The following is a 26,972-nucleotide window of genomic DNA, read 5'->3' on the forward strand; positions in this document are numbered from 1 at the left end:
ATAGTAATAGTAGTAGTAGTAGTAATAACAGTAGTAGTAGTAGTAATAGCATTACTAATAGTATTAGTGATTGTAGTTGTGATAGTAGTAGTAGTAGTAATAATAGTAGTAGTAATAGTAATAATAGTAACAGTAGTAGCAGTAGTAATAACAGTAGCAGTAGTAATAGTAGTAATAATAGTAGTAACAGTAGTAGTAGTAGTAATAATAGTAATAGTAGTAGTAGTAGTAATAACAGTAGTAGTAGTAGTAATAGTAATAACAGTAGTAGTAGTAGTAATAGCATTACTAATAGTATTAGTGATTGTAGTTGAGATAGTAGTAGTAGTAATAACAGTAGTAGTAGTAGTAATAATAATAACAGTAGTAGCAGTAGTAATAACAGTAGTAGCAGTAGTAATAATAGTAGTAGTAGTAGTAGTAATAATAGTAGTAGTAGTAGTAGTAATAACAGTAGTAGTAGTAGTAATAGTAATAACAGTAGTAGTAGTAGTAATAGCATTACTAATAGTATTAGTGATTGTAGTTGAGATAGTAGTAGTAGTAGTAATAATAGTAGTAGTAATAGTAATAATAGTAACAGTAGTAGTAGTAGTAATAACAGTAGTAGTAGTAGTAATAGTAATAACAGTAGTAGTAGTAGTAATAGCATTACTAATAGTATTAGTGATTGTAGTTGAGATAGTAGTAGCAGTAGTAATAATAGTAGTAGTAATAGTAATAATAGTAACAGTAGTAGTAGCAGTAATAACAGTAGTAGTAGTAGTAGCAGTAATAACAGTAGTAGTAGTAGTAATAATAGTAATAACAGTAGTAGTAGCAGTAATAATAGTAGTAGTAATAATAGTAATAGTAGTAGTAATAATAATAACAGTAGTAGTAGTAGTAATAACAGTAGTAGTAGTAGTAATAATAATAACAGTAGTAGTAGTAGTAATAACAGTAGTAGTAGTAGTAATAACAGTAGTAGTAGTAGTAATAGTAGCAGTAACAGCAGTAGTAGCAGTAATAACAGTAGTAGTAGTAATAACAGTAGTAGTAGTAGTAATAACAGTAGTAGTAATAGTAATAACAGTAGTAGTAGTAGTAATACATTACTAATAGTATTAGTGATTGTAGTTGTGATAGTAGTAGTAGTAGTAATAATAGTAGTAGTAATAGTAATAATAGTAACAGTAGTAGTAATAATAGTAGTAGTAATAGTAATAATAGTAACAGTAGTAGTAGTAGTAATAACAGTAGTAGTAGTAGTAATAGTAATAACAGTAGTAGTAGTAGTAATAGCATTACTAATAGTATTAGTGATTGTAGTTGAGATAGTAGTAGTAGTAGTAATAATAGTAGTAGTAATAGTAATAATAGTAACAGTAGTAGTAGTAGTAATAACAGTAGTAGTAGTAGTAGTAGTAATAACAGTAGTAGTAGTAGTAATAGTAATAACAGTAGTAGTAGTAGTAATAATAGTAGTAGTAATAATAGTAATAGTAGTAGTAATAATAATAACAGTAGTAGTAGTAGTAATAACAGTAGTAGTAGTAGTAATAATAATAACAGTAGTAGTAGTAGTAGTAATAACAGTAGTAGTAGTAGTAATAACAGTAGTAGTAGTAGTAATAGTAGTAGTAATAACAGTAGTAGTAGTAGTAATAACAGTAGTAGTAGTAATAACAGTAGTATTAGTAGTAATAACAGTAGTAGTAATAGTAATAACAGTAGTAGTAGTAGTAATACATTACTAATAGTATTAGTGATTGTAGTTGTGATAGTAGTAGTAGTAGTAATAATAGTAGTAGTAATAGTAATAATAGTAACAGTAGTAGTAATAATAGTAGTAGTAATAGTAATAATAGTAACAGTAGTAGTAATAATAGTAGTAGTAATAGTAATAATAGTAACAGTAGTAGCAGTAGTAATAACAGTAGCAGTAGTAATAGTAGTAGTAATAGTAGTAACAGTAGTAGTAGTAGTAATAATAGTAGTAGCAGTAGTAATAATAGTAACAGTAGTAGTAGTAGTAATAGTAATAACAGTAGTAGTCGTAGTAATAGCATTACTAATAGTATTAGTGATTGTAGTTGAGATAGTAGTAGTAGTAGTAATAATAGTAACAGTAGTAGCAGTAGTAATAACAGTAGCAGTAGTAATAGTAGTAGTAATAGTAGTAACCGTAGTAGTAGTAGTAATAGCATTACTAATAGTATTAGTGATTGTAGTTGAGATAGTAGTAGTAGTAGTAATAATAGTAACAGTAGTAGTAGTAGTAATAACAGTAGTAGTAGTAGTAATAGTAATAACAGTAGTAGTAGTAGTAATAGCATTACTAATAGTATTAGTGATTGTAGTTGAGATAGTAGTAGTAGTAGTAATAGTAATAACAGTAGTAGTAGTAGTAATAGCATTACTAATAGTATTAGTGATTGTAGTTGAGATAGTAGTAGTAGTAGTAATAGTAATAACAGTAGTAGCAGTAGTAATAGTAATAACAGTAGTAGTAGTAGTAATAGCATTACTAATAGTATTAGTGATTGTAGTTGAGATAGTAGTAGTAGTAGTAATAGTAATAACAGTAGTAGCAGTAGTAATAGTAATAACAGTAGTAGTAGTAGTAGTAATAGCATTACTAATAGTATTAGTCATTGTAGTTGAGATAGTAGTAGTAGTAGTAATAATAGTAGCAGTAGTAATAGTAGTAGTAATAGTAGTAACAGTAGTAGTAGTAGTAATAATAGTAATAGTAGTAGTAGTAGTAATAACAGTAGTAGTAGTAGTAATAGCATTACTAATAGTATTAGTGATTGTAGTTGTGATAGTAGTAGTAGTAGTAATAATAGTAGTAGTAATAGTAATAATAGTAACAGTAGTAGCAGTAGTAATAACAGTAGCAGTAGTAATAGTAGTAATAATAGTAGTAACAGTAGTAGTAGTAGTAATAATAGTAATAGTAGTAGTAGTAGTAATAACAGTAGTAGTAGTAGTAATAGTAATAACAGTAGTAGTAGTAGTAATAGCATTACTAATAGTATTAGTGATTGTAGTTGAGATAGTAGTAGTAGTAGTAATAACAGTAGTAGTAGTAGTAATAATAATAACAGTAGTAGCAGTAGTAATAACAGTAGTAGCAGTAGTAATAATAGTAGTAGTAGTAGTAGTAATAATAGTAGTAGTAGTAGTAGTAATAACAGTAGTAGTAGTAGTAATAGTAATAACAGTAGTAGTAGTAGTAATAGCATTACTAATAGTATTAGTGATTGTAGTTGAGATAGTAGTAGTAGTAGTAATAATAGTAGTAGTAATAGTAATAAGTAGTAACAGTAGTAGTAGTAGTAATAGTAGTAGTAGTAGTAGTAATAGTAATAACAGTAGTAGTAGTAGTAATAGCATTACTAATAGTATTAGTGATTGTAGTTGAGATAGTAATAGTAGTAGTAGTAGTAATAATAGTAATAGTAGTAGTAATAATAGTAACAGTAGTAGTAGTAGTAATAACAGTAGTAGTAGTAGTAATAGTAATAACAGTAGTAGTAGTAGTAATAGTAATAACAGTAGTAGTAGTAGTAATAGCATTACTAATAGTATTAGTGATTGTAGTTGAGATAGTAGTAGTAGTAGTAATAATAGTAACAGTAGTAGCAGTAGTAATAGTAATAACAGTAGTAGTAGTAGTAATAGTAACAACAGTAGTAGTAGTAGTAATAGCATTACTAATAGTATTAGTGATTGTAGTTGAGATAGTAGTAGTAGTAGTAATAATAGTAACAGTAGTAGCAGTAGTAATAACAGTAGTAGTAATAATAGTAGTAGTAGTAGTAGTAGTAATAACAGTAGTAGTAGTAGTAATAGCATTACTAATAGTATTAGTGATTGTAGTTGAGATAGTAGTAGTAGTAGTAATAGTAATAACAGTAGTAGTAGTAGTAATAGCATTACTAATAGTATTAGTGATTGTAGTTGAGATAGTAGTAGTAGTAGTAATAATAGTAGTAGTAGTAGTAATAGTAATAACAGTAGTAGTAGTAGTAATAGTAATAACAGTAGTAGTAGTAGTAGTAATAATAGTAGTAGTAGTAGTAGTAATAACAGTAGTAGTAGTAGTAATAGTAATAACAGTAGTAGTAGTAGTAATAGCATTACTAATAGTATTAGTGATTGTAGTTGAGATAGTAGTAGTAGTAGTAATAATAGTAACAGTAGTAGCAGTAGTAATAATAGTAATAGTAGTAGTAATAGTAATAACAGTAGTAGTAGTAGTAATAGTAATAACAGTAGTAGTAGTAGTAATAGTAATAACAGTAGTAGTAGTAGTAATAGTAATAACAGTAGTAGTAGTAGTAGTAATAATAGTAGTAGTAGTAATAACAGTAGTAGTAGTAGTAATAGTAATAACAGTAGTAGTAGTAGTAATAGCATTACTAATAGTATTAGTGATTGTAGTTGAGATAGTAGTAGTAGTAGTAATAATAGTAGCAGTAGTAATAGTAGTAATAACAGTAGCAGTAGTAATAGTAGTAGTAATAGTAATAACAGTAGTAGTAGTAGTAATAGCATTACTAATAGTATTAGTGATTGTAGTTGAGATAGTAGTAGTAGTAGTAATAGTAATAACAGTAGTAGTAGTAGTAATAGTAATAACAGTAGTAGTAGTAGTAATAGCATTACTAATAGTATTAGTGATTGTAGTTGAGATAGTAGTAGTAGTAGTAATAATAGTAGTAGTAGTAGTAATAGTAATAATAGTAGTAGTAGTAGTAGTAATAACAGTAGTAGTAGTAGTAATAGCATTACTAATAGTATTAGTGATTGTAGTTGAGATAGTAGTAGTAGTAGTAATAATAGTAACAGTAGTAGCAGTAGTAATAACAGTAGCAGTAGTAATAGTAGTAGTAGTAGTAGTAGTAATAGCATTACTAATAGTATTAGTGATTGTAGTTGAGATAGTAGTAGTAGTAGTAATAGTAATAATAGTAGTAGTAATAATAGTAGTAGTAATAGTAATAATAGTAACAGTAGTAGCAGTAGTAATAACAGTAGCAGTAGTAATAGTAGTAGTAATAGTAGTAACAGTAGTAGTAGTAGTAATAATAGTAATAGTAGTAGTAGTAGTAATAACAGTAGTAATAGTAATAACAGTAGTAGCAGTAGTAATAGTAATAACAGTAGTAGTAGTAGTAATAGCATTACTAATAGTATTAGTGATTGTAGTTGAGACAGTAGTAGTAGTAGTAATAATAGTAATAGTAGTAGTAGTAGTAATAATAGTAATAGTAGTAGTAATAGTAATAACAGTAGTAGTAGTAGTAATAGCATTACTAATAGTAGTAGTGATTGTAGTTGAGACAGTAGTAATAGTAGTAATAATAGTAATAGTAATAGTAGTAGTAATAATAGTAATAGTAGTAGTAATAGTAATAACAGTAGTAGTAGTAGTTGAGACAGTAGTAATAGTAGTAATAACAGTAGCAGTAGTAATAGTAACAGTAGTAGTAATAATAGTAACAGTAGTAATAGTAGTAATAGTAGTAGTAGTAGTAATAATAGTAGTAGTAGTAGTAATAATAGTAGTAGTAGTAGTAATAATAGTAATAGTAGTAGTAGTAGTAATAATAACAGTAGTAGTAGTAGTAATAGCATTACTAATAGTATTAGTGATTGTAGTTGAGACAGTAGTAATAGTAGTAATAATAGTAATAGTAATAGTAGTAGTAATAATAGTAATAGTAGTAGTAATAGTAATAACAGTAGTAGTAGTAGTTGAGACAGTAGTAATAGTAGTAATAATAGTAACAGTAGTAGTAGTAGTAATAGTAATAACAGTAGTAGTAGTAGTAATAGCATTACTAATAGTATTAGTGATTGTAGTTGAGATAGTAGTAATAGTAGTAATCATAGTAACAGTAGTAGTAGTAGTAATAGTAATAACAGTAGTAGTAGTAGTAATAGCATTACTAATAGTATTAGTGATTGTAGTTGAGATAGTAGTAGTAGTAATAACAGTAGTAATAGTAGTAATAACATTAGTAATAGTAGTAATAACAGTAGTAGTAGTAGTAATAACAGTAGTAGTAGTAGTAATAACAGTAGTAGTAGTAGTAATAACAGTAGTAGTAGTAGTAATAATAGTAGTAGTAGTAGTAATAATAGTAGTAGTAGTAGTAATAATAGTAGTAGTAGTAGTAATAACAGTAGTAGTAATAGTAATAACAGTAGTAGTAGTAGTAATAGCATTACTAATAGTATTAGTGATTGTAGTTGAGACAGTAGTAGTAGTAGTAATAATAGTAATAGTAGTAGTAGTAGTAATAATAGTAATAGTAGTAGTAATAGTAATAACAGTAGTAGTAGTAGTAATAGCATTACTAATAGTAGTAGTGATTGTAGTTGAGACAGTAGTAATAGTAGTAATAATAGTAATAGTAATAGTAGTAGTAATAATAGTAATAGTAGTAGTAATAGTAATAACAGTAGTAGTAGTAGTAATAGCATTACTAATAGTATTAGTGATTGTAGTTGAGATAGTAGTAATAGTAGTAATAATAGTAACAGTAGTAGCAGCAGCAGCAGTAGAGGAGATATGTGTCCAACATCTCGCAACAGACATCATCAAACTGTGAAACAGAATAGTATACCATATACACTCGGTTTGTTGTTTTTATGAAATAGTTTTCATGAAATAGTTTTTAATCATAGCTAAAGTATTGCTACGGTTTCCTCGAGGCAGTCAGCCTTCATGGCTGGGACCACAAGTTTGTGTCCCGGATTCATGTTAAGTAGCAGTTAGCTGCTAGCCATAATGAAAACGGAACAGGTTAATGCTAGCAGTGCTACCCGACCTGTGTTTTTATCCACAGCTGGGCATAAATGCTTATGGTGTGAGATGATTTCCACACAGTCACAAGTTGAAGATAAGGTCTGCCCTATATGCACCACCATCAAGCAGATAGGGGAAAATATCCTCCAGCTGTTGGCTCGGCTGTGACAAAAGCATAACCTGCTTTCTAAGTACATCAATCTTACTGTAACCCAGGCAAACTGAATCTCAGTTTTAAATGCCTCCTATAGTTAAACTGTCTGAGTAGGGCAGTGTTGATCTGTCCCAATCCAACGGACAGATGTTCACCTCAACTCCGCGGTCCATGGGAGACTGGACACTCGCAAGGCGTAGTAGATCGGGTAGTCAGTCTGGCCACCTTTCATCTTTTTTAAATAACAAAATGAGGGGGGGGGGGGGGGGGCATCCTCATTACCGGGCCGCAAAGGTGGCACTATATTATCCTCAAATCGGGCAAAAAAGGTGTTTAGTTTGTCTGGAAGTGTTACGTGGCTGGTTTTCTTTTTGTAGTCTGTGATTTCCTGTAGACCCTGCCACATACGTCTCGTGTCTGAGGCATTGAATTGCGACTCCACTTTGTCCCTGTACTGGCATTTCGCTTGTTTGAATGCCTTGTGGAGGGAATAAGTACACTGTTTATATTCATCCATATTCCCAGACCTCGTTCCATGGTTAAATGCGGCATTCACGCTTTCAGTTTTGCGCGAATGCCACCATCCATCCACGGTTTCTGGTTAGGGTAGGTTTTAATAGTCACAGTGGGTACAACATATCCAATGCACTTCTTTATAAACTGACTCACAGTCAGCGTATAGATCGATGTTGTTCTTCAAGGCTGACTGGAACATATCCCAGTCCACGTGATCAAAACAATCTTGAAGCATGGATTCCGATTGGTCAGACCTGTGTTGAATGGTTCTAGTCACTGGTACATCCTGTTTGAGTTTCTGCCTATAAGACGGTACGAGCAAGATGGCATCATGGTCAGATTTGCCGAAGGGAGGGCAGGGGAGGCCTTTGTATGCATTGCAGAAGTTAGAGTAGCAGTGATCGAGTGTATTACCCCCGCGTGTACTGCAATCAATATGCTGATTGAATTTAGGCAGCCTTGTTCTCAAATTTTCTTTGTTAAAATCCCCAGCTACAATAAATGCAGCCTCAGGATATATGGTTTCCAGTTTACATAGAGTCCAGTGAAGTTCTTTGAGGGCCATCTTGGTGTCTCTTTGAGGGGGAATGTACACAGCTGTGACGATAACTGACGAGAATTCTCTTGGGAGGTAATATGGCCGGCATTTGATAGTAAGGAATTCTAGGTCGGGTGAGCAGAAGGACTTGAGTTTCTGTATGTTGTTATGATTAACAAGGCAGGTCCTACAGGCTCTAGTTTCTACCTTCTTAACAACACTAGCAGCAGTAGTAGTAGTAGTAGTAGTAGTAGTAGTAGTAATAGCAGCAGCAGTAGTAGTAGTAGTAGTAGTAGTAGTAGTAGTAATAGCAGCAGCAGCAGTAGTAGTAGTAGTAGTAGTAGTAGTAGTAGTAGTAATAGTAATAGCAGCAGCAGTAGTAGTAGTAGTAGTAGTAGTATTAGCAGCAGCAGTAGTAGTACTACTACTAGTAATAGCAGCAGTAGTAGTAGTAGTACTAGTAGTAATAGCAGCAGTAGCAGTCATAGCAGCAGTAGTAGAAGCATCAGTAGTAGTAATTGTATCAGCAGTAGTAGTAGCAGTAACATTCAATCACATGTATTTATAAAGCCCTTTTTTCATCAGCCGATGTCACAAAGTGCTGTACAGTAACCCAGCTTAAAACCCTAAACAGCAAGCAATGCAGATGTAGAAGCACAGTACCAGTAGCTACCAGCAGGGTTAGGGTGTCAAGGGTCAGGATCAGGCTTATGGCTGTGTACCTGGCCAGAGCTTTGGCAGCTTTCCTGGCCTGGACATCTCTCCTGATCAGGATGGTCTCCAGGTTGGTTGGACTGGGTATGAACCCCACCACTCCATCCTCTTTCACCGGACGCCCAAGCCACCAGTCACTATTAAACTTCTGTTCAGACAAGGCAGGCAGGGAACTGGATTTATTATGAATAATAATAATATTACATAATTTAGCACTTATTTAACAAAATATCAGACTAATAAACAAGACATGAAAAAAGAGAGAGGTAGACTCAGAGAAGGGAAGGAGTGTGATGCATTCCCATAACCATCATCATCACCACTACATTATTACCATCATCATCACTATCATAGAGCTAGTGGTTAAAGGAAAGGGGTTAAGGGTTACACTCTAACCTCTTTGACGTGTAGAAAGTCTCTGGCCTCGAAGGTGACAGCCTGGCCTGGTACTGGGATGTTGTCGTCGTCTGCTGGTATGTAATAGAAGTTACACCGCACAGCAAATGCCACAGGCTTGTACTGGTTAAACAGAGAAGACAACAGACGTACTGGTTAAACAGAGAAGACAACAGGCTTGAACTGGTTAAACAGAGAAGACAACAGGCTTGAACTGGTTAAACAGAGAAGACAACAGACGTACTGGTAAGAGGGAAGACAAGAAACTCATCCTGGTAACAGAGAAGACAACAGACCTGTACTGGTAAGAGGGAAGACAACAGACCTGTACTGGTAAGAGGGAAGACAACAGACTTGTACTGGTAACAAAGAAGACAACAGACCTGTACTGGTAACAGGAAAGACAATAGGCGTACTGGTTAAACAGGGAAGACAACAGACGTACTTGTAACAGGAAAGACAAGAAACTCATCCTGGTAACAGAGAAGACAACAGACCTGTACTGGTAAGAGGGAAGACAACAGACCTGTACTGGTAAGAGGGAAGACAACAGACCTGTACTGGTAAGAGGGAAGACAACAGACCTGTACTGGTAACAGAGAAGACAACAGACCTGTACTGGTAAGAGGGAAGACAACAGACCTGTACTGGTAAGAGAGAAGACAACAGACTTGTACTGGTAAGAGGGAAGACAACAGACTTGTACTGGTAAGAGAGAAGACAACAGACCTGTACTGGTAAGAGAGAAGACAACAGACTTGTACTGGTAAGAGGGAAGACAACAGACTTGTACTGGTAAGAGGGAAGACAACAGACTTGTACTGGTAAGAGGGAAGACAACAGACCTGTACTGGTAAGAGGGAAGACAACAGACTTGTACTGGTAAGAGGGAAGACAACAGACCTGTACTGGTAAGAGAGAAGACAACAGACTTGTACTGGTAAGAGGGAAGACAACAGACTTGTACTGGTAAGAGAGAAGACAACAGACCTGTACTGGTAAGAGAGAAGACAACAGACTTGTACTGGTAAGAGGGAAGACAACAGACTTGTACTGGTAAGAGAGAAGACAACAGACCTGTACTGGTAAGAGGGAAGACAACAGACTTGTACTGGTAACAAAGAAGACAACAGACCTGTACTGGTAAGAGAGAAGACAACAGACCTGTACTGGTAAGAGGGAAGACAACAGACCTGTACTGGTAAGAGGGAAGACAACAGACCTGTACTGGTAAGAGGGAAGACAACAGACCTGTACTGGTAAGAGGGAAGACAACAGACCTGTACTGGTAAGAGGGAAGACAACAGACCTGTACTGGTAAGAGGGAAGACAACAGACCTGTACTGGTAAGAGGGAAGACAACAGACCTGTACTGGTAAGAGAGAAGACAACATACTTGTACTGGTAAGAGAGAAGACAACAGACCTGTACTGGTAAGAGGGAAGACAACAGACTTGTACTGGTAAGAGGGAAGACAACAGACTTGTACTGGTAAGAGGGAAGACAACAGACTTGTACTGGTAAGAGGGAAGACAACAGACCTGTACTGGTAAGAGAGAAGACAACAGAACTGTACTGGTAACAGAGAAGACAACAGACCTGTACTGGTAAGAGAGAAGACAACAGACTTGTACTGGTAAGAGGGAAGACAACAGACTTGTACTGGTAAGAGGGAAGACAACAGACTTGTACTGGTAACAAAGAAGACAACAGACCTGTACTGGTAAGAGAGAAGACAACAGACCTGTACTGGTAAGAGGGAAGACAACAGACTTGTACTGGTAAGAGGGAAGACAACAGACTTGTACTGGTAAGAGGGAAGACAACAGACTTGTACTGGTAACAAAGAAGACAACAGACCTGTACTGGTAAGAGAGAAGACAACAGACTTGTACTGGTAAGAGGGAAGACAACAGACTTGTACTGGTAAGAGGGAAGACAACAGACTTGTACTGGTAACAAAGAAGACAACAGACCTGTACTGGTAAGAGGGAAGACAACAGACCTGTACTGGTAAGAGGGAAGACAACAGACCTGTACTGGTAACAAAGAAGACAACAGACCTGTACTGGTAAGAGAGAAGACAACAGACTTGTACTGGTAACAAAGAAGACAACAGACCTGTACTGGTAACAGGAAAGACAACAGACGTACTGGTAAGAGGGAAGACAACAGACCTGTACTGGTAAGAGGGAAGACAACAGACCTGTACTGGTAAGAGGGAAGACAACAGACTTGTACTGGTAAGAGGGAAGACAACAGACTTGTACTGGTAAGAGGGAAGACAACAGACTTGTACTGGTAACAAAGACAACAGACCTGTACTGGTAAGAGAGAAGACAACAGACTTGTACTGGTAACAAAGACAACAGACTTGTACTGGTAAGAGGGAAGACAACATACTTGTACTGGTAAGAGAGAAGACAACAGACTTGTACTGGTAAGAGGGAAGACAACAGACTTGTACTGGTAACAAAGACAACAGACTTGTACTGGTAACAGTGAAGACAACAGACTTGCACTGGTAACATTTACATTTAACATTTAAGTCATTTAGCAGACGCTCTTATCCAGAGCGACTTACAAATTGGTGCATTCACCTTATGACATCCAGTGGAACAGTAGTGCATCTAAATCTTTTAAGGGGGAGGGGGGGTGAGAGGGATTACTTTATCCTATCCTAGGTATTCCTTAAAGAGGTGGGGTTTCAGGTGTCTCATAGAGAAGAGATGGGGAGGCAGCCTGGTCTCTGAGTAGACATAAGATAATCAAAGTAAATCAGGTAATTCAAATTAGTATGATATGTTATGTTTGATATGGTTACATAAGATGTAACTTTATTAATAAAAAAGGGAAAGAATGGTGGTTGGTCAGGGTGGATGGGTGGGCGAATAAGGTGAACATCTAGCAACCCAAAGATTGTGTATTTGAATTTCATCATGGAAAACTTGAGCATTTTAGCTCATTTAGCTAATAACTGTTCAACTAGTTACACATTTTTAGCTACTTTCCAAGTACTTAGCATGTTAGCTAACCCGTCCCCTAACATAGACCTTAAACCTTTTAGCTAACCCTTCCCCTAACCTTAACCCTTTAACCTAACTCCTAAACGTAAACTTACCTCCTAGCCAAGCTAACGTTAGCCAGCTAGCTAACATTAGTCATCTAGCTAACGTTAGACTAAACAAATTGTAATTCAAAACATAGCATACATTTTGCAAATACGTAACATACTGTAGGTTTTGCAATTCTCAACATATCATACGAAATGGATAATGGACATCCACAAATTAATACATAGAATACCAGATTTAGTGTCTCAGATTTACGTACATAATAACATTAAATGCTCTGAAACCAAGTAAGGAAGGAGATAGGAAACAAGGGATCGGGGTAGTTAGATTGGGGGCGTACCTTGGCCTTCTCCAACTGGACCTGGGCATTCCGCTCCTCATGACCATCTACGTCCCTCAGGGTCTGGAGAGAGAAAGGGAGTCAGAATTAGACTTGGGATGCTTTAGTTTGTAATGATGGTGTAGAATTAGACTTGGGCCACCTTAGTTTGTAATGAATTACATAGAATTCCATTTGGGCCTCTAAATTGTAATGGTGATGTAGAATTAGACTTGGGCCGCCTTAGTTTGTGTTGATTATGTGACGTAGAATTAGACGGGCTGCTGTTCTGTAATGTTGGTGTGATGGAGAATTGGACTTGGGCAGCTTTAGTTTGTAATGATGACTTAGAATTAGACTTGGGCTGCTTTAATGATGATTTGGAATTAGACTTGGGGGCCGCTTTAGTTTGCCGTGCTGATGTAATGTAGAATTAAGCTTGGGCCTCTTTAGTTTGTAATGATAATTTGGCTTACAATTAGACTTGGGACGGATTAGTTCGTAATGATGATGTGATGTAGAATTAGACTTTGTCAACATTAGTTTGTAATGCTTATGTAGAATTAGACTTGATCTGCTTCTGTTTGTAATGATGATGTCATGTAGAATTAGACTTGGGCCTCTTTAATGTGTAATGGTGATGTAGATTTAGACTTGGGCCTCTTTAATGTGTAATGGTGATGTAGAATTAGACTTGGGCCTCTTTAATGTGTAATGGTGATGTAGAATTAGACTTGGGCCTCTTTAATGTGTAATGGTGATGTAGATTTAGACTTGGGCCTCTTTAATGTGTAATGGTGATGTAGAATTAGACTTGGGCCTCTTTAATGTGTAATGGTGATGTAGATTTAGACTTGGGCCTCTTTAATGTGTAATGGTGATGTAGATTTAGACTTGGGCCTCTTTAATGTGTAATGGTGATGTAGATTTAGACTTGGGCCTCTTTAATGTGTAATGGTGATGTAGATTTAGACTTGGGCCTCTTTAATGTGTAATGGTGATGTAGATTTAGACTTGGGCCTCTTTAATGTGTAATGGTGATGTAGAATTAGACTTGGGCCTCTTTAATGTGTAATGGTGATGTAGATTTAGACTTGGGCCTCTTTAATGTGTAATGGTGATGTAGAATTAGACTTGGGCCTCTTTAATGTGTAATGGTGATGTAGATTTAGACTTGGGCCTCTTTAATGTGTAATGGTGATGTAGATTTAGACTTGGATCGAGTTAGTTTGTAATGGTGATTTAGAATTAGACTTGAGCCGCCTTAGTTTGTATTGATGATGTGATGTAGAATTAGAATGGTCCTTTTTTAGTTTGTAATGATGATGTAATTTTGACTTGGGCTGCTTTAGTTTGTAATGATTCTGTGATTTATATTGTGGATAAAGAGTTTCCTGCCTAACAGAACTCAGAGGGTGTTCTTTAATGGAAGCCTTTCCAACATAATCCAGGAAGAATCAGGAATTCCCCAGGGAAGCTGTCTAGGCCCATTACTTTTTTCAAACTAATAATGACATGCCTCTGGCTTTGAGTAAGGTTTCTATGTATGCGGATGAATCAACTCTATACATGTCAGCTACTACAGCGACTGAAATGACTGCAACATTTATCAAAGAGCTGCAGTTAGTTTCAGAGTGGATGGCAAGGAATAAGTTAGTCCTAAATATTTCTAAAACTCAAAGCATTGTATTTGGGACAAATCATTCACTAAACCCTAAACCTCAACTAAATATTGTAATAAATAATGTGGAAATTGAGCAAGTTGAAATGACTAAACTGCTTGGAGTAACCCTGGACTCTAAACTGTCATGGTCAAAACATATTGATACAACAGTAGCTAAGATGGGGAGAAGTAAATCAATAATAAAGCGCTGCTCTACCTTCTTAACAACACTATCAACAAGGCAGATCCTACAGGTTCTAGTTTCTACCTTCTTAACAACACTATCAACAAGGCAGGTCCTACAGGCCCTAGTTTCTACCTTCTTAACAACACTATCAACAAGGCAGACCCTACAGGTTCTAGTTTCTACCTTCTTAACAACACTATCAACAAGGCAGGTCCTACAGGCCCTAGTTTCTACCTTCTTAACAGCACTATCATCAAGGCAGGTCCTACAGGCCCTAGTTTCTACCTTCTTAACAACACTATCAACAAGGCAGACCCTACAGGTTCTAGTTTCTACCTTTTTAACAACACTATCAACAAGGCAGATCCTACAGGCTCTAGTTTCTACCTTCTTTAACAACACTATCAACAAGGCAGGTCCTACAGGCCCTAGTTTATACCTTCTTAACAGCACTATCAACAAGGCAGGTCCTACAGGCTCTAGTTTATAACTTCTTAACAACACTATCAACAAGGCAGATCCTACAGGCTCTAGTTTATAACTTCTTAACAACACTATCAACAAGGCAGATCCTACAGGTCCTAGTTTTGTAGCACCTGGACTACTGTTCCGCCGTGTGGTCAGGTGCCACAAAAAAAGGACTTAGGAAAGTTGCAATTGGCTCAGAACAGGGCAGCACAGCTGGCCCTTGGATGTACAGAGAGCTAATATTAATAATATACATGTCAATCTCTCTTGGCTCAAAGTGGAGGAGAGATTGACTTCATCACTACTTGTATTTATGAGAGGTATTGACATGTTGAATGCACCAAGCTGTCTGTTTGAACTGCTGGCACACAGCTCGGACACCCATACATACCCCACAAGACATGCCACCAGAGGTCTGTCTAAACTACTGGCACACAGCTCGGACAACCATACATACCCCACAAGACATGCCACCAGAGGTCTGTTTGAACTACTGGCACACAGCTCGGACACCCATACATACCCCACAAGACATGCTACCAGAGGCCTGTTTAAACTACTAGCACACAGCTCAGACACCCATACATACTCCACAAGACATGCAACCAGAGGTCTGTTTAAACTACTAGCACACAGCTCGGACACCCATACATACCCCACAAGACATGCCACCAGAGGTCTGTTTGAACTACTGGCACACAGCTCGGACACCCATACATACCCCACAAGACATGCTACCAGAGGTCTCTTCACAGTCCCCAAGTCCAGAACAGACTATGGGAGGCGCACAGTACTACATACAACCATGACTACATGGAACTCAATTCCACATCAAGTAACTGATGCAGGCAGTAAAATTAGATTTAAAAAACTGATAAAAATACATCTTATGGAACAGCGGGGACTGTGAAGTAACACAATCATAGGCACAGACGCATGCATGCCCACATGATAACATGCGCACTATACACACATGTACACGTGGAATTTGCACTGTAGATGTGGTAGTGGTAGAGTATTTGACTAAGGACACAATGTGTCGTGAAATTTGTGAATGTATTCTTATGTTTTTAGAATTGTATAAACTGCCTTAATTTTGCTGGACCCCAGGAAAAGTAATGGGGATCCAAAACAAATACAAATGTAGAATTCAACTTGGGACGCTTTAGTGTGTAATGATGATGTAATGTAGAATAGCCGTCTCTGTATCAAAAGATAATTGTGTAGATAATTGTGTAGTCTAGAGCGATTTTCTAGGTTACCTAGCCAGCTATTGTCTTTCTTTTAACGCAACGTAACGTAATCAACACTGCTAGCTAGCTAGCCAGCTAGCCCCTGAATCAACAACGCAGCCAGCTATTTGTTGTCCTTAACGTAGGAGACACTGCTAGCTAGCCAACAGCTAGCCAACGTCTACCGATTAGAACTCAACAACCCGGTCGCATTCCGCCTCGCTCCACAGGTAGTATCACATTTTCATTTCATTTCATTACAGTACAACGGTTTGATTTGTTTGATCGTAGCTAGCTACATAGCTAGCTACATAGCCGTCTCTGTATCAAAGATAATTGTGTAGTCTAGAGCGATTTTCTAAGTTACCTAGCCAGCTATTGTCGTTCTTTTAACGCAACGTAACGTAATCAACACTGCTAGCTAGCCAGCTAGCCCCCAAATCAACAACGCAGCCACTGCCAGCTAGCCTACAAAGTCAACAACGCAGCCACTGCCAGCTAGCCTACTTCAGCAGTACTGTATCATTTTTAATCATTTTAGTCAATAAGATTCTTGCTACGTAAGCTCAACTTTCTGAACATTCGAGACGTGTAGTCCACTTGTCATTCCAATCTCCTTTGCATTAGCGTAGCCTCTTCTGTAGCCTGTCAACTATGTGTCTGTCTATCCCTGTTCTCTCCTCTCTGCACAGACCATACAAACGCTCCACACCGCGTGGCCGCGGCCACCTAATCTGGTGGTCCCAGCGCGCACGACCCACGTGGAGTTCCAGGTCTCCGGTAGCCTCTGGAACTGCCGATCTGCGGCCAACAAGGCAGAGTTCATCTCAGCCTATGCCTCCTCAGTCCCTCGACTTCTTGGCACTGACGGAAACATGGATCACCACAGATAACACTGCTACTCCTACTGCTCTCTCTTCGTCCGGCCACGTGTTCTCGCACACCCCGAGAGCTTCTGGTCAGCGGGGTGGTGGCACCGGGATCCTCATCTCTCCCAAGTGGTCATTCTCTCTTTCTCCCCTTACCCATCTGTCTATCGCCTCCTTTGAATTCCATGCTGTCACAGTTACCAGCCCTTTCAAGCTTAACATCCTTATCATTTATCGCCCTCCAGGTTCCCTCGGAGAGTTCATCAATGAGCTTGATGCCTTGATAAGCTCCTTTCCTGAGGACGGCTCACCTCTCACAGTTCTGGGCGACTTTAACCTCCCCACGTCTACCTTTGACTCATTCCTCTCTGCCTCCTTCTTTCCACTCCTCTCCTCTTTTGACCTCTCCCTCTCACCTTCCCCCTACTCACAAGGCAGGCAATACGCTCGACCTCATCTTTACTAGATGCTGTTCTTCCACTAACCTCATTGCAACTCCCCTCCAAGTCTCCGACCACTACCTTGTATCCTTTTCCCTCTCGCTCTCATCCAACACTTCCCACACTGCCCCTACTCGGATGGTATCGCGCCGTCCCAACCTTCCTCTCTCTCCCCCGCTACTCTCTCCTCTTCCATCCTATCATCTCTTCCCTCTGCTCAAACCTTCTCCAACCTATCTCCTGATTCTGCCTCCTCAACCCTCCTCTCCTCCCTTTCTGCATCCTTTGACTCTCTATGTCCCCTATCCTCCAGGCCGGCTCGGTCCTCCCCTCCCGCTCCGTGGCTCGGCGACTCATTGCGAGCTCACAGAACAGGGCTCCGGGCAGCCGAGGCGGAAATGGAGGAAAACTCGCCTCCCTGCGGACCTGGCATCCTTTCACTCCCTCCTATCTATATTTTCCTCTTCTGTCGCTGCTGCTAAAGCCACTTTCTACCACTCTAAATTCCAAGCATCTGCCTCTAACCCTAGGAAGCTCTTTGCCACCTTCTCCTCCCTCCTGAATCCCCCCTCCTCCTCTCTGCAGATCACTTCGTCAACCATTTTGAAAAGAAGGTCGACGAAATCCGATCCTCGTTTGCTAAGTCAAACGACACCGCTGGTTCTGCTCACACTGCCCTACCCTGTGCTCTGACCTCTTTCTCCCTCTCTCTCCAGATGAAATCTCGCGTCTTGTGACGGCCGGCCGCCCAACAACCTGCCCGCTTGACCCTATCCCCTCCTCTCTTCTCCAGACCATTTCCGGAGACCTTCTCCCTTACCTCACCTCGCTCATCAACTCATCCCTGACCGCTGGCTACGTCCCTTCCGTCTTCAAGAGAGCGAGAGTTGCACCCCTTCTGAAAAAACCTACACTCGATCCCTCCGATGTCAACAACTACAGACCAGTATCCCTTCTTTCTTTTCTCTCCAAAACCCTTGAACGTGCCGTCCTTGGCCAGCTCTCCCGCTATCTCTCTCAGAATGACCTTCTTGATCCAAATCAGTCAGGTTCCAAGACTAGTCATTCAACTGAGACTGCTCTTCTCTGTATCACGGACGCGCTCCGCACTGCTAAAGCTAACTCTCTCTCCTCTGCTCTCATCCTTCTAGACCTATCGGCTGCCTTCGATACTGTGAACCATCAGATCCTCCTCTCCACCCTCTCCGAGTTGGGCATCTCCGGCGCGGCCCACGCTTGGATTGCGTCCTACCTGACAGGTCGCTCCTACCAGGTGGCGTGGCGAGAATCCGTCTCCTCACCACGTGCTCTCACCACTGGTGTCCCCCAGGGCTCTGTTCTAGGCCCTCTCCTATTCTCGCTATACACCAAGTCACTTGGCTCTGTCATAACCTCACATGGTCTCTCCTATCATTGCTATGCAGACGACACACAATTAATCTTCTCCTTTCCCCCTTCTGATGACCAGGTGGCGAATCGCATCTCTGCATGTCTGGCAGACATATCAGTGTGGATGACGGATCACCACCTCAAGCTGAACCTCGGCAAGATGGAGCTGCTCCTCCTCCCAGGGAAGGACTTGCCCGTTCCATGATCTCGCCATCACGGTTGACAACTCCACTGTGTCCTCCTCCCAGAGCGCTAAGAACCTTGGCGTGATCCTGGACAACACCCTGTCGTTCTCAACTAACATCAAGGCGGTGGCCCGTTCCTGTAGGTTCATGCTCTACAACATCCGCAGAGTACGACCCTGCCTCACACAGGAAGCGGTGCAGGTCCTAATCCAGGCACTTGTCATCTCCCGTCTGGATTACTGCAACTCGCTGTTGGCTGGGCTCCCTGCCTGTGCCATTAAACCCCTACAACTCATCCAGAACGCCGCAGCCCGTCTGGTGTTCAACCTTCCCAAGTTCTCTCACGTCACCCCGCTCCTCCGCTCTCTCCACTGGCTTCCAGTTGAAGCTCGCATCCGCTACAAGACCATGGTGCTTGCCTACGGAGCTGTGAGGGGGAACGGCACCTCAGTACCTCCAGGCTCTGATCAGGCCCTACACCCAAACAAGGGCACTGCGTTCATCCACCTCTGGCCTGCTCGCCTCCCTACCACTGAGGAAGTACAGTTCCCGCTCAGCCCAGTCAAAACTGTTCGCTGCTCTGGCCCCCCAATGGTGGAACAAACTCCCTCACGACGCCAGGACAGCGGAGTCAATCACCACCTTCCGGAGACACCTGAAACCCCACCTCTTTAAGGAATACCTAGGATAGGATAAAGTAATCCTTCCCACCCCCCCCCCCCCTTAAAAGATTTAGATGCACTATTGTAAAGTGGCAGTTCCACTGGATGTCATAAGGTGAACGCACCAATTTGTAAGTCGCTCTGCATAAGAGCGTCTGCTAAATGACTTAAATGTAATGTAAATGTAGAATAGATTTGGGCCGCATTAGTTTGTAATGATGATGTAATGTAGAATTCAACTTGGGCCGCTTTAGTGTGTAATGATGATGTGATGTAGAATTAGACTTGGGCCACTTTAGTTTGGAATGATGATGTGATGTAGAATTAGACTTGGGCCACTTTAGTGTGTAATGATGATGTAATGTAGAATTAGACTTGGGCCACTTTAGTTTGGAATGATGATGTGATGTAGAATTAGACTTGGGCCTCTTTAGTTTGGAATGATGATGTGATGTAGAATTAGACTTGGGCCACTTTAGTTTGGAATGATGATGTAATGTAGAATTAGACTTGGGCCACTTTAGTTTGGAATGATGATGTGATGTAGAATTAGACTTGGGCCACTTTAGTTTGGAATGATGATGTAGAATAGACTTGGGCCACTTTAGTTTGGAATGATGATGTGATGTAGAATTAGACTTGGGCCACTTTAGTTTGGAATGATGATGTAGAATAGACTTGGGCCACTTTAGTTTGGAATGATGATGTGATGTAGAATTAGACTTGGGCCACTTTAGTTTGGAATGATTATGTAGAATAGACTTGGGCCACTTTAGTGTGTAATGATTATGTGATGTAGAATAGACTTGGGCCACTTTAGTGTGTAATGATGATGTGATGTAGAATTAGACTTGGGCCACTTTAGTTTGAAATGATGATGTAGAATAGACTTGGGCCACTTTAGTTTGGAATGATGATGTAGAATAGACTTGGGCCACTTTAGTTTGGAATGATGATGTGATGTAGAATTAGACTTGGGCCACTTTAGTTTGGAATGATGATGTAATGTAGAATTAGACTTGGGCCACTTTAGTTTGGAATGATGATGTGATGTAGAATTAGACTTGGGCCACTTTAGTTTGGAATGATGATGTGATGTAGAATTAGACTTGGGCCACTTTAGTTTGGAATGATGATGTAGAATAGACTTGGGCCACTTTAGTTTGGAATGATGATGTGATGTAGAATTAGACTTGGGCCACTTTAGTTTGGAATGATTATGTAGAATAGACTTGGGCCACTTTAGTGTGTAATGATTATGTGATGTAGAATAGACTTGGGCCACTTTAGTTTGGAATGATGATGTGATGTAGAATTAGACTTGGGCCACTTTAGTTTGGAATGATTATGTAGAATAGACTTGGGCCACTTTAGTGTGTAATGATTATGTGATGTAGAATAGACTTGGGCCACTTTAGTGTGTAATGATGATGTGATGTAGAATTAGACTTGGGCCACTTTAGTTTGGAATGATGATGTAGAATAGACTTGGGCCACTTTAGTTTGGAATGATGATGTAGAATAGATTTGGGCCGCATTAGTTTGGAATGATGATGTAGAATAGACTTGGGCCGCATTAGTTTGGAATGATGATGTAGAATAGACTTGGGCCACTTTAGTGTGTAATGATGATGTGATGTAGAATAGACTTGGGCCACTTTAGTGTGTAATGATTATGTGATGTAGAATTAGACTTGGGCCACTTTAGTTTGGAATGATGATGTAATGTAGAATAGACTTGGGCCGCATTAGTTTGGAATGATGATGTAGAATTAGACTTGGGCCACTTTAGTTTGGAATGATGATGTAATGTAGAATAGACTTGGGCCGCATTAGTTTGGAATGATGATGTAATGTAGAATAGACTTGGGCCGCATTAGTTTGGAATGATGATGTAATGTAGAATAGACTTGGGCCGCATTAGTTTGGAATGATGATGTAGAATTAGACTTGGGCCGCATTAGTTTGGAATGATGATGTAATGTAGAAAAGATTTGGGCCGCATTAGTTTGGAATGATGATGTAGAATTAGACTTGGGCCGCATTAGTTTGGAATGATGATGTAATGTAGAATAGATTTGGGCCGCTTTAGTTTGGAATGATGATGTAGAATTAGACTTGGGCTGCTTTCGTTTGGAATTATGATGTAATGTAGAATAGACTTGGGCCGCTTTAGTTTTGAATGATGAGAATTATGTAGAATTAGACAGTGCTACCTCTTGTAGATAATGTAGGTTTTAAAGGCAATGTTACCTCTTGTAGAAACTGCAGGTTTTAAAGGCAATGCTACCTATCGTAGACACTGCAAGCTTTAACTTCTAGTGACACCTCATCCCGTGAACGGGACCGTTGTCATCCTCTGACACTAATTAGCATAACGCAACGGACATAAATATTACTAGAAAATATTCCTATTCATGAAAATCACAACTGAAATATATTAAGACACAGCTTAGCCTTTTGTTAACCACCATGTCATCTCAGATTTTCAATTCTAATAACCTAACAATACATTCACAAATTTCACGACACATTGTGTCCTTAGGCAAATACTCTACCACTACCACATCTACAGTGCAAATTCCATGTGTACATGTGTGACAAGCATTTGTGTAAGTTTATCGATAGCCTAGCATAACATTTTGTCCAGCTAGCAGCAGGTAACTTGGTCATGGAAATCAGCAAATGAAATTAATTAAATGTTAATTCAATGTTCCTTTTTTCCCAGAATATTATTTTTGTAGGCGAAATAGCTCCGTTTGTTCATCACGTTTGGCTGAGAAATCGCCAGGAAATTGCAGTCACGAAAACGGCGAAAAATATTCCAAATTAGCTCCATAATATCGACAGAAACATGGCAAACGTTGTTTATAATGAATCCTCAAGGTGTTTTTCAAATATCTATTCGATAATATATCCAACGGGACAATTCGTTTTTCAGGAGGACCGATTGGAGTAATGGCAACCGAGAATCTCTCTGGGAGCATCAGGTGACCACTTGCGCAATGTAGCCGCCTACGGGTATTCTTCAACATAAATGCGTAGAACTACGTCACAATGCTGTAGACACCTTGGGGAATACGAGAAAGAGTAATCTGGTTAATAGCCCATTCACTGCTCAATTAGGGACACATTGGAACGCAGCGCTTTCAAAACATGAGGCACTTCCAGATTGGATTTTTCTCAGGCTTTCGCCTGCAACATCAGTTCTGTTATACTCACAGACAATATTTGTACAGTTTTGGAAACTTTAAAGTGTTTTCTATCCTAAGCTGTCAATTATATGCATATTCTAGCATCTTGTCCTGACAAAAATATCCCGTTTACTACGGGAAGGTTTTTTTTCCAAAAATGAAAATACTGCCCCCTAACCCCCTTAAAGGCAATGCTACCTCTTGTAGACAATGCAAGTTTTAAAGGCAATGCTACCTCTTGTAGACACTGCAGGTTTTAAAGGCAATGCTACCTCTTGTAGACAATGCAAGTTTTAAAGGCAATGCTACCTCTTGTAGACAATGCAAGTTTTAAAGGCAATGCTACCTCTTGTAGACAATGCAAGTTTAAAGGCAATGCTACCTCTTGTAGACAATGCAAGTTTTAAAGGCAATGCTACCTCTTGTAGACAATGCAAGTTTTAAAGGCAATGCTACCTCTTGTAGACAATGCAAGTTTAAAGGCAATGCTACCTCTTGTAGACAATGCAAGTTTTAAAGGCAATGCTACCTCTTGTAGACAATGCAAGTTTTAAAGGCAATGCTACCTCTTGTAGACACTGCAGGTTTTAAAGGCAATGCTACCTCTTGTAGACAATGCAAGTTTAAAGGCAATGCTACCTCTTGTAGACAATGCACGTTTTAAAGGCAATGCTACCTCTTGTAGACAATGCAAGTTTTAAAGGCAATGCTACCTCTTGTAGACACTGCAGGTTTTAAAGGCAATGCTACCTATTGTAGACAATGAAAGTTTTAAAGGCAATGCTACCTATTGTAGACACTGCAGGTTTTAAAGGCAATGCTACCTCTTGTAGACAATGCAAGTTTAAAGGCAATGCTACCTCTTGTAGACAATGCAAGTTTTAAAGGCAATGCTACCTCTTGTAGACAATGCAAGTTTAAAGGCAATGCTACCTCTTGTAGACAATGCAAGTTTTAAAGGCAATGCTACCTCTTGTAGACACTGCAGGTTTTAAAGGCAATGCTACCTATTGTAGACAATGAAAGTTTTAAAGGCAATGCTACCTATTGTAGACACTGCAGGTTTTAAAGGCAATGCTACCTCTTGTAGACAATGCAAGTTTTAAAGGCAATGCTACCTCTTGTAGACAATGCAAGTTTAAAGGCAATGCTACCTCTTGTAGACAATGCAAGTTTTAAAGGCAATGCTACCTCTTGTAGACAATGCAAGTTTTAAAGGCAATGCTACCTCTTGTAGACAATGCAAGTTTAAAAAAAACTACAAGCCTCAGATTTCCCACTTCCTGTTAGGATATTTTCTCAGGTTTTTGCCTGCCATATGAGTTATGTTATACTCACAGACATCATTCAGTGTTTTCTATCCAAATATACTAATACTATGCATATATTAGCAACTGGGACTGAGGAGCAGGCAGTTTACTCTGGGCAACTCAGGGCACCTTATTCATCCAAGCTACTCAATACTGACCCCGGCCATAAGAAGATAAAGGCAATGCTACCTCTTGTCGACACTGCAGGATTTAAAGGCAATTTTATCACTTTTTGACTGCAGGTTCAAAGGCAATGCTACCACTTGTAGACAATGCAAGTTTAATGGCAATGCTACCACTTGTAGACAATGCAGGTTTAAAGGCAGTGCTACCTCTTGTAGATAATTCAGGTTTTAAAGGCAAGGTTAGCACGTTCGCATCTTGTAGACAATGCAAGTTTAAAGGAAATGCTACCACTTGTTGTCAGCGCAGGTTTTAAAGGCAAAGTTAGCTCATTCGCATTCAAGGTAAACTCAGCAGGTTATGAATTAATTGGGAATTAATTTTAATTGTCAAACGCTCTATAACGCAATCTAATGCAGTCCTGATTGAATCCCAGCCTATGTGTTGAGGCAGTGGGCAGGTTTGCTATCTTCCATTTAGAATACATAGTTGTCAATCTGTTCAAATTCACTTTTTCATCATAGCTCAATGTTAATCCGACCGTTACAGTTGTTGACATTATTGTTGCCTCTCTCGCACTACTGTTATAACTGTTCTTCACTTCCCTGTCTTTCATTTCTTCTGCTAGAATGTTCTAGATACCTTGCTCCATTTCTGCTAGAAAATAGGAGTCATCTCTGTCTAAAGCCCAGTCAACCCTAACCGCTAAGAGGATTGCCCTATTCAGGTTAATAGAATCGGCCTGTAGCCTGCAATAGAACACAGTAGTCTGTATACAACACAATAGACCGGCCTATAGACCGCACTACACACATTAGACTGGCCGGTAGACTGCACTACACACATTAGACTGGCCGGTAGACCGCACTACACACATTAGACTGGCCAGTAGACTGCACTACACACATTAGACTGGCCGGTAGACCGCACTACACACATTAGACTGGCCGGTAGACTGCACTACACACATTAGACTGGCCGGTAGACTGCACTACACACATTAGACTGGCCGGTAGACTGCACTACACACATTAGACTGGCCAGTAGACTGTAATACAACACATTAGACTGGCCTGTAGACTGTAATACAACACAGTAGACTGGCCTGTAGACTGTAATACAACACAGTAGACTGGCCTGTAGACTGTAATACAACACAGTAGACTGGCCTGTAGACTGTAATACAACACAGTAGACTGGCCTGTAGACTGTAATACAACACAGTAGACTGGCCTGTAGACTGTAATAGAACACAGTTTCCCGGCCTGTAGATTGCAATGTAACACAGTAGACTGTAGACTGCAATACAACACTGGAACAGCCCTGTAGAATGTACAGTAATTGGCAGAGCTGACATTTGTCACATAAAAAATGTTAGATGCAGTTTGATAAAGCCAACAAATCTGCAATTGTCTCCATTTCTCTACTAACATCAGAAACTCTTTCATCCCTCTGGTCGACACTTGTTGGTTTCTACTCAGTCCTCCTCCCAGTAACCCTAACCTTGTGTTTCAGATAGACCCAGTCCTCCTCCCAGTAACCCTAACCCTGTGTTTCAGATAGACCCAGTCCTCCTCCCAGTAACCCTAACCCTGTGTTTCAGATAGACCCAGTCCTCCTCCCAGTAACCCTAACCCTGTGTTTCAGATAGACCCAGTCCTCCTCCCAGTAACCCTAACCCTGTGTTTCAGATAGACCCAGTCCTCCCAGTAACCCTAACCCTGTGTTTCAGATAGACCAGTCCTCCTCCCAGTAACCCTAACCCTGTGTTTCAGATAGACCCAGTCCCCCTGTCTGTTTCAGAGAAGCCATGCAGAAATGACTCACACAGAGATGAAGGGATTAACAGTCAACACAACAGATGGTACATTATCCTATTCTTCCCTGTGCACACACACAAACACTAAACACTTTACCTTTTTCTTTGGAGGCATGTTAATCTGTTGTGGGTGAGATATCCGTTGGTTTCCCTGATCGCTTTAGTCCAAACAAGGATCCATATATCACAAAACAAACTCCTTCTTTACAAACTACTGTTGCGCAATGTATCCAAAGAGACTGTTGTTTGATAGAAGTATAACATTCATAACAGATTCCTGAGAGAAGAGCCCTTTGTATGACCAAGGGCAGAATCCAAACCCCTGGTGAAGTGCAGCATGGCTGAAGATTCAGAGCTGAGTGGTGTGAATGGCTTCAATAAGCCTCTTTATCAGCTAGCATGTATTAACAGACAGTGTAGTCACCCCTCCAGAGCCTTGGTGGAATTAAAGGCTCAGAGAGACATCTGTTGCTTCCTCTGCACAGCATACTGTTCTATGGAGCTGGGGTATAGGACTGGGGTATAGGACTGGAGCTGGGGAATAGGACTGCAGCTGGGGTATAGGGCTGGGGCTGGGGTATTGGGCTGGGGTATGGGGCTGGGGTATGGGGCTGGGGTATGGGTCTGGGGCTGGGGTTTGGACAGGGGTATAGGGCTGGGGCTGGGGTATAGGGCTGGGGCTGGGGTATAGGACTGGGGCTGGGGTATAGGGCTGGGGCTGGGGTATAGGGCTGGGGCTGGGGTATAGGGCTGGGGTATGGGGCTGGGGTATGGGTCTGGGGCTGGGGTATGGGTCTGGGGCTGGGGTATTGGGCTGGGGTATGGGGCTGGGGTATGGGTCTGGGGCTGGGGTTTGGACAGGGGTATAGGGCTGGGGCTGGGGTATAGGGCTGGGGCTGGGGTATAGGACTGGGG

At 39.7% G+C, this 26,972-nt stretch overlaps 1 protein-coding gene and 1 pseudogene across 1 annotated transcript in view; both read right to left on the bottom strand.

The window, feature by feature from the left end:
- cacnb2b (calcium channel, voltage-dependent, beta 2b) overlaps window positions 1-26,402 on the bottom strand; it is a 144,272-nt gene extending 117,870 nt beyond the window's left edge. The window contains exons 1-4 of the mRNA XM_065006020.1: window positions 26,155-26,402; window positions 12,538-12,600; window positions 9,124-9,246; window positions 8,736-8,875 (exon numbers count right to left, since the gene is read on the bottom strand). Of these exons, the coding sequence (XP_064862092.1) occupies window positions 8,736-8,875; window positions 9,124-9,246; window positions 12,538-12,600; window positions 26,155-26,172 (344 nt within the window). The 5' untranslated portion in view covers window positions 26,173-26,402. The remainder of the gene's footprint in view (window positions 1-8,735; window positions 8,876-9,123; window positions 9,247-12,537; window positions 12,601-26,154) is intronic.
- Window positions 9,311-12,172, bottom strand: LOC135562758 (uncharacterized; annotated as a pseudogene).
- Window positions 26,403-26,972: the final 570 nt, after the last annotated feature.

Source organism: Oncorhynchus nerka, linkage group LG20 (genome assembly GCF_034236695.1).
Source record: "Oncorhynchus nerka isolate Pitt River linkage group LG20, Oner_Uvic_2.0, whole genome shotgun sequence".
NCBI classification, from domain to species: domain Eukaryota; kingdom Metazoa; phylum Chordata; class Actinopteri; order Salmoniformes; family Salmonidae; genus Oncorhynchus; species Oncorhynchus nerka.